Below are 8,590 nucleotides of genomic sequence, written 5' to 3'. Positions count from 1 at the left end.
GGGGGCGGGGGGTGGGGGGCGGGTGGGAGTGTGGGGATATGGTTCAGGTAGTAATGTGAGCGATGGCGAGTGATGGGAAGCGGCAGATGAAGCTTTGCTCACTTGCCGGCCTCTCACCTCGTCCTGTGCGTCAGGTTCCTAACAGGCCAAGGACCAATACCGGTTCACGGCCTGGGGGTTGGGGACCCCTAGCATCGAGTTTCAAAGATTTTGAGTGAGTTAGAGGATTAAGTCTCTAGGGAAAGAAATTACATACATAAGGCACAGAAATATTCATTAAACCCCCAATGATATTACCCGTGAGATTATAAAATATAAATTTGTTATATTTACATGTTGGAAACCTTAAGAATATTCCCTTTAAATTATAAACTTCTTAACCAAGAGGAAAAACAAAGAGTTACTCATGAAAAGTTAGAAATTAAAATAAACAGAAGATCTGAAAAGAAAAAAATGTTTTGTGGGGATTTGCTAAACAAGATTAAGAAATAATTATTCTTCCTTTTAAAATTTTACTCCCTAGTGCCTTAAATTTGGGAGCTTTTCAGAGCTCCTTATCACTCATTTGACACCTGGGCTCCTTTTCATCACTGGAATCTGGGCTTTCTCATAGCTGCAATGTCAAAAAATGTCAAAAATCTCACTAAGCATCCAGGTCAAAAGACTGGTCATAAATAAATAGCCAAGAGAATATCTTGATGTAAATACACTTACTCCTAAGTAATTTTCTTGAGGTCATACTTTGTCAATCTTATAACTGCATTATTAATGGAACTGGAAAACTAAGGTACCAGTGGAGGAGCTGTTGAAAAAAAAAGCTTAACAGACCTTGGAATGTAGAACTTTTTGTGGGCTTTAAAACAAACCTCAACAATGCTAAAATAATCAACAACACAGGATGTGTTCTCCAACTACCATGGATGCAAACTAGAAATTAATAGCAAAAGGCAACAGGAAAATCTGTAGATACATGGAAACTAAACAATATATTTCTAAATAATCCATCAAAGAGGAAACCTCAAAGGGAGATCAAAATATACATTAACCTGAGAGAGAGAAAAACGACAGTGGAGCTCATTTCTTCCTCCACAGGCAGGGAGTACTTGCTTTAACTGGAGTGTTTGAGCCACTCCCACAGACACTGTCATTCCTCCTGGTTGGTGGAATCTATGCCACTGACCAGCCTGAAGGGGCCCCTCACCTTTAAAACCTGAAAATCTCAGCTTTCCTTCAAGTCCACCTCACCCTTTTCTCTGCTGCCCTGACAACTGTGCTTTGTATTTGAAGAATTCAAATCCACTGTCCAAACTGCTAAAGGTTCATAGCTTAACGTTTTAAGCTACATTTTTATTATTTCATAAGATAAAATATTATGTTTTCTGTGGCATTTCTGTGGCAGAAGACAAGAGAGCACTGCTTAGAGCTTTAAGTCGGAAGGAAGAGAAGAGAAGTGGGTGGAGGAAGGAGACAGGGCTGCCTGCGGGGTTGCCTGAGGTCTTCTCACCCCGGGCATTGAGTCTTGTCCAGCTCAGAATTACCAGCGAAGTCGGGGAGAGAGGGAAAGAACTGGAAAAAACAGCTCATTCAGCATCTTGGCCTGGCCAGTCCTCTTTCCTAGACACTCGACTGTAATTGCCCGATGGACCAGAGGGGACTCCTCCGGATGCCATCCCCCTTCGTCCTGCCCTTTTCGAGCAGCATTCCCTTCCCACGCTACAGGGCAGCAGCAGAGGGGCATTGTCACTGCTCTGAGAAAGAAGGTCACCAACAAGATCTGCACCAATTAAGCTTTTGTTTTATAGGGGCTTTGACTCCTGTCTTGCATTTGGCTTAACAAGGTTTAGAGCATGAAGTGACCTCTCTGGGGGTCATCTCTGTCCTAAAAGCTGGTGGCCCTCATAATCATACTGGCTGATGTGTGTGGCCCCAGATCCGACAGAGTAACAGCTAACACTGATGTGGAACTTGCTGTGTGCCAGGTACTGGTTTTATTTTATTTTGTTTTTCAAAATTGAAGTATAGATGATCTACAATGTTGTGTCTGGTATGCAGCAAAGTGATTCATATATATACATATATGTGTGTATATATATTCTTTTTCATATTCTTTTCCATTATGGTTTATTACAGGATATTGAATACAGTTCCCTATGCCAGACACTGTGTTTCTTAAAAATATTTATTTATTTAATTTATTTTTTTGGCTGCGTCGGGTCTTAGTTGTGGCACGTGGGATCTTCGTTGAGGCACGTGGGATCTTTTCTTGCAGCGCGTGGGCTTCTCTCTAGTTGTAGCATGTGGGTTTTCTCCCTCTAGTTGTGGCACGCGGGCTCCAGGGTATGTGGGCTCTGTACTGCGGCACATGGGCTCTCTCGCTGAGGCGCATCGTAGTTCCCCGACCAGGGATCTAACCCGCGTCCCCTGCATTGGAAGACGGACTCTTTACCACTGGACCACCAGGGAAGTCCCTGTTTTTGTTTTTGTTTTTGTTTTCTTTTCCACTATAGTTTATTACAAGATATTGAATATAGCCCCCTGTGATATACAGTAGGATCTTGCTGTTTATTATATATGTGATAGTTTATATCTGCTAATCCCAAGCTCCTAGTTTATCCACCCCCACCTTTGGTAACCATAAGTTTGTTTTCTACGTCTGTAAGTCTATTTCTGTTTTGTAAATAAGTTCATTTGTATCTTTTTTTTTTTTTTTTTTTTTTTTTTAGATTCCACGTATAGGTGATATCATATGGTATTTGCCTTTCTCTGACTTTCTTCACTTAGTATGATCATCTCTAGGTCCATCCATGTTGCTGCAAATGACATTATTTCATGCTTTTTCATGGCTGAGTAATATTCCACTGTATAGATACACTATATCTTCTTCATCCATTCATCCGTCGATGGATGCTTAGGTTGCTTCCAAGTCTTGGTTTTTGTGAATAGCAGGCACTGTTTTGAATGCTCTGTGTGTGCTAACTTGTTCAGTCTTTCTTCACAACATCCCTGCCAGGCAGGTAGTCCTGTGACCTCCATCTCACAGAGCAGGAAGTGGAGCCCTGAGAGGGAAGGAACTATTGTAAGGCCCTCACCCAGGGCCTTCACAGGCTGTGCTCTTACCAGGGGCTGGTGAGCTCTCTGTGAAGGGCCAGATAGGAAATATTTTAGGCCTCTGTGGACCATACAGTCTCGGCTGCGACTACTGGACTCTGCCATGGTGTGTAAATGTATCCACAGACAACACTTGAATGAACATGGCTGGGTTCCAATAAAACTTGATTTATGGAAACAGGCATTGGGCTGGCTTAGGCCCATGGCCCTAGTTTTCAGACCACAACTCTTTGCTATTAACTAGTACTACCTCTCATGTACATAAAACCTCTCACTTCTATTTCCTCAGACCCACCTCGGTTCCCATGAAGTTCTGTAAAATGACAACTATCATTAATTATATAAAATTTACAGTTCACAACACATCTGCTCTCCACAGTACTTTTGTGAAGCATGTTTTATCAATGTCCCCATTTTAGAGAATAGCAAAATTCAGCTTCAGAGACAGTCACTGGCCCCGAGTCTCACGTTACAAAGTTCTTTGGCATGTTCTAAACTTGAAATCTAACTGAAGAGACACTGACTTCCCTGAGTAGCTTTTCCATCCTAATGATGTTTGCTTTTTTTCCTTCTCGAACGTCTTGTCTTTCCTTTCTCATATCCTATGCTGTGTCTTCTTGTTGGGGAAGCAAAGCAGAGGCACCCTGATCTCTCTTCCTGGAGCTTCTAGACTATTCTACCATAATCTTCTTGCTGAAAATGTTCTTATACCAAGGCTCTGGAAGCCACGGGGGTGGGCACAGCCTACGTTTGACTACTGAGACCGCGTAATGATTCTCACCCTAAGAATCTGTCAAACGTCACATCCTTTTGAGCCGCAACTTCAGTGACTGACATTTATTCTGAGCTCCCTCCGGGCTAGGTGCTGTGCTCAGTAATTTTTATATATTATCCTATTTAATTCTCAGACCCACTTGAGGTAGGCAGGTCTAGTTAGTTATCCCTATTATGCAGATAAAGAAACTGAGACACAGAAAGCTAAATAACTTATGCTATAAGGATTGAGTATCCTGTGTCTCTGCCCACACAAAGGAGAGTTTAGTTAGTTATTCATGGGCAGGGAATTGTGCCCGTCCTGGGCAAGAACACAGACATTTCCAGTCAAGGTAAACTCTTCCTCACTCCTCTGCCCTGTTTGAGGCGCATGAACATGAGTGTAGAGCAAAGGGGAGAAAATCTCCACGGGGGAGAAAGCGGCTCTCCAGCCTTCCATTGCGTATCTCAGGTGGCTTCGTATAAACCCTCCGCTTCCCCAACAAGGTAACCACCGCCCGGCGTGAGACATTATCTCGCTGCCCTGCCCCAGTGCTGTCCACTTCATTGTGCAAGAACACAATCATCTTACTTCACCCTCCAACATTCTCAGTGAAACGGTCCTCACTCTTATCACCAAAGGCTAGAGAAACAGCAATCGGGGTAGAGGGGCGGCATCACAACTCACTCTGGTCCAGGGAGCAGATGTTGGGTGGACCCAGGAATCACGTGCCCGCGGCTGTGCTGCGTGTGCTCAGACCCTCACGGCAGAGTGAAATCCAGCTTGGTCTTTGCTAAAGGTCTCGCACCCAGCTCTCAAGCGCCAAAAGCAGCTTTAAGCACAGTGCTGTTTTCCAGCTGAAACTATAATAATATTCTTTGTGTTTTCATCAGAACGTGAAAAAGACAGACTGGTTCCAGGAATGGCCAGATGCCTACGAGAAGCACATCTACAGCTCGGAGGACAGGAATGCGCAGCGGCACATGAGCAGCTGGGCCATGCGCAACACCAACAATCACAACTCCCGCATCCTCAAGAAGTCCTGCCTGGGCGTGGTGGTCTGCAGCCGCGACTGCCTAGTCGCTGAGGGCCGCAAGGTCTACCTGAGGCCTGCCATCTGCGACAAGGCCCGGCAGAAGCAGCAGAGTGAGTGGGGCTCCTGCCCCGAGGGGCCATGACATCCCCGCACCTCCCAAGGGCCCATCCTTCGCACTGGAGGGTGGTGGAGACCAAGGCCAGTCCTTTAGGGTATCTTAAGGAAAGCCAGCCAGCTCCCTGGGCTCCGGTATCCGTCCCAAAGATTTGCCACGCCCAGGGCACCCACCATTAACCTCCCTCGGGTTAAGACGCCTGACTCGGGGCCTCTGTTAAAAGGAAGACACATCACTTAGGGAACTAACATTAATTCACCAGCACACCCCCCACCTAAAGTTTAAGAGAAAGTTGTGTATCACGCTTGCCACCTCACATCTTGGGGAATGGGGTCCCCAAAATCAACTCAATGAGTGCTTTGATCTAGAGTGGGAGCCGGGTCCGACTCTGAGCTTAGACTCAATTCCATGCCATTTAGGTTCATCCGTAATCACATGCTGAGATAATTCTTCATTTTGTTTTTTTATCATATTCATCAGATTATGAAATAGATGCATTTGGTATTCCCTGTGCCTTGCCCACTTCAGACCTCAAGTTACTTCATGTTCTTTCCTTGTAATTTGTTTTCAGAACTTGCTCTCAGGGCAGGATCTGGTATCAGTCATTTACACTTTAGTGAAACTTTAGTAGCTGCGTTCTCTCCGTCATGTGGTTTTGCTCCTTGACCCTTAGTTCTAATTGTGAAGTGAAAGAATTTTTTTCTGCTTCTCTACAAAGAATTTCAAGTATCAGTAAATAAGGAGGGAGGGATTTTTTTTTTTTTTTTTTGCTCAAAGGAGCTCTCCCCTGTCCTGTAAAATATCCCGCTCTGTAGGCAATTGCTTCCTCTGCCACGTGTGAGAGAGACCTGCGCTGCTGTGGTGGTCTGGCCTCCTAGGCTCAGGGGTCATGCCCAGTGTATGAAAGCCTATAAAACTGTGCCCAGTTGGATTCTTTGCCACCCAGGAATCTGAAATCGGCAGGGCCGCACAGACTCAGGGCACCTTCCTGAGTCACCTTCCTCTGCTCCTTTGTAGGGAAACTCTGTCCCAACTGCGATGGGCCCCTGAAGCTCATTCCCTGCCGAGGCCACGGGGGCTTTCCTGTCACTAACTTCTGGAGGCACGACGGACGCTTCATATTTTTCCAGGTTGGATTTGAGTTAGAGATTCCATTTCTCTTTAATTCAGGAACACTTCACAGAGCACCAGCAGGAGTTTCCTCCAGGAAATGCACAGGTGGAGGGGAGCCTGCACCCTCCCTGGGGGACCCTCTGGGCGAGCAAACATCTGTACCCCAAACCTTGAGAGAGGAGTCAGGGGCTGGAGCCCAGGACAGGGGCGGCTGCCCCTGCCTCAGGCTCCAAAGAGGATGCTGCGGTCAGTAATCTGCTTAGGCAAGCACTGGCCTTCCACAGACCCAGCTCTGTAAACATGGACACATTACTTTACTCCCCTAAGCCCCAGTTTTCTGTAAAATGTGGTGTTAAGAAGTCCTCATGGGGGAGGTGGTAGAAACAGTGGCCTCTGACAGTTGGACTGCCTGGGTTTGAGTCCGTGCTAAACCTGTCTCTGAAAAGAAAATGTTCTCATGTGTAGGGTTTGCCAGTTTCTGGGATATAACTATTCCCATCATGGCTGGTATCAAGCCGGTTTTTGTTTGTTTGTTTGTTTGTTTGTTTGTTTGAAAAAGCTAATTATTTTACTGTATATTATTTCATACTACTTATACGATCATAAGATTGAACATGGAGCTTCATGGCAAAGCACATTAAAAATTAATATTGAAGGTAAAACAGAATAGAAGATTTTAAGCTTGACAGAGTTTCTCTGGAAAGACTTCTTTGGTAGAAGTGTGCAAGATGAGCTGAAATTTTCTTTCCCTTCTTTCCTCTTTGTTAATTCAGTTTCTTCATCAAACATATTTTTTAAATTTTAATTTTATTGGAGTATAGTTGATTTACAATGTTGTGTTAGTTTCAGGTGTACAGCAAAGTGTCAAGCTGTTTTTAGAACCAGCTCACAAATTCCTGAATGGCCAACAGCTGGCTTTCGGCCTGGCTGGCTCTGGCACACTTTGAATCCTAGCTCCCGCACGTACTAGGGGAGGTTTCCCAGGTGGTATAACCCCTCCATGCCTGCTGGGAAGGATGATAATGGTATAGCCCTCACAGCCTTGTGCCGAAGGTTCAGGGAGAATTATGTAATCAGCATTACTTGTCATCACTATGAATGTGACTTGGCCAGGCTGGGGAGAGACATCACGCAAGGAAGGAGCATCGTCAGCAAAGGCAGGTGGGCAAGCAGGAGAGTGCATGGGGGGCTTGGGAGCATCTTAAAAGGATGCTCCACCAAGGGGGAAAGGGCGGGTGGTGGGATGAATTGGGAGATATATATATCTCCATATACATATCTCCCATATATATTGACATACATACACTATTTTTTATACTATTGATACTATGTATAAAGTAGATAACCAATAAGAACCTATTGTATAGCACAGGGAACTCTACTCAATGCACTGTGGTGACCTAAATGGGAAGGAAATCCAGAAAAGTGGGGATATATATATATATATACATATAGCTGATTCACTTTGCTGTACAGTAGAAACTAACACAACATTGTAAAGCCGCTATACTCCAATAAAAATTAATTAGAACAAAAAAAAGATTGCTCCAATCTTGTCTTAGTAGTCAACTGCAGCAATACCCAGTCCTATGGCAGGGCACAGGATAAAGCTTTACGCACCGTGAAGCGCATCTAGTTACTTATTTCACTGCTTCGTCTCCTCTAAGTCAAAGGGAGAGCATGATCATCCAAAGCCAGAAACCAAACTGGAAGCCGAGGCCAGAAGAGCAATGAAGAAAGCGCACTCTGCGTCGTCCTCTGTCTCCTCGAAGATGAAACAGGGCCCACAGATAAAGGTAACCTTGCCCCATGCAGCTTCAAAACGTATGACGACTTGCCACCCCTGTGGTGGCGGCAGTAGATTTCCCTGTCCCTTACCCTCAAATGAAGCCGAAAATCACATACCTTCAGGCTCACCTGTGAGTCAGCCTCTGCCAAAGAAACTGAATTTGTGGGTTTCCTCTTCATTTCTACCATCTTTGTAGCACGCCCTCAACTGTAAAGTCCACAGAATTTCAGAATCGTCTTCCCTACTACAATTAAAAAGAGACTCGAATTAGTATTTAACCTATGTTTGGCACTCCGTATTTCTGATAGAACCAAAATGAAATGATCTGCACAAAATATGAGCCTCGTGCTTTTTCATTCTTCCCTAAAGCAGATGATTTCCTTAGCACACTCCACCAAGATGAAATAACCAGGCAGTTTCTGAAAACAGTGCTCATCCGGGGATGTGGGGATGGAGGCTTCTTCCTGCAGTCAAACTGTGATGTGAAGTTCATGGCTTTATGCGTGTCATATTGTAGGTTTGTGGGTTTGTCTGCTTAATAGTGTTACTAATTCCTATACTTTTTCTACTGTCCAATGTTCCACATTTCAGGAGTACAGAAATGAAGCCAGTCTGGAGGCTGAGGCTCTAAAGTACCTTAAGAAAAAATATTGTAATTTGAGTCTGTTGTAGGGA

The 8,590-nt window shown here is 44.7% G+C and overlaps 1 protein-coding gene across 1 annotated transcript in view; it reads left to right on the top strand.

The window, feature by feature from the left end:
• Positions 1–8,590, top strand: part of GCM1 (glial cells missing transcription factor 1) — a 17,193-nt gene that overhangs the window by 7,088 nt on the left and 1,515 nt on the right. Inside the window, exons 2-4 of the mRNA XM_007451933.1 lie at positions 4,756–5,008; positions 6,031–6,143; positions 7,794–7,922. Of these exons, the coding sequence (XP_007451995.1) occupies positions 4,756–5,008; positions 6,031–6,143; positions 7,794–7,922 (495 nt within the window). The remainder of the gene's footprint in view (positions 1–4,755; positions 5,009–6,030; positions 6,144–7,793; positions 7,923–8,590) is intronic.

The sequence above is a fragment of the Lipotes vexillifer genome, unplaced genomic scaffold (genome assembly GCF_000442215.2).
Source record: "Lipotes vexillifer unplaced genomic scaffold, Lipotes_vexillifer_v1.1 scaffold147, whole genome shotgun sequence".
Classification (NCBI taxonomy): Eukaryota; Metazoa; Chordata; class Mammalia; order Artiodactyla; family Lipotidae; genus Lipotes; species Lipotes vexillifer.
The sequence above is the reverse complement of the archived record's forward strand: the minus strand, read 5'-3'. Positions and strand labels throughout refer to the sequence as shown.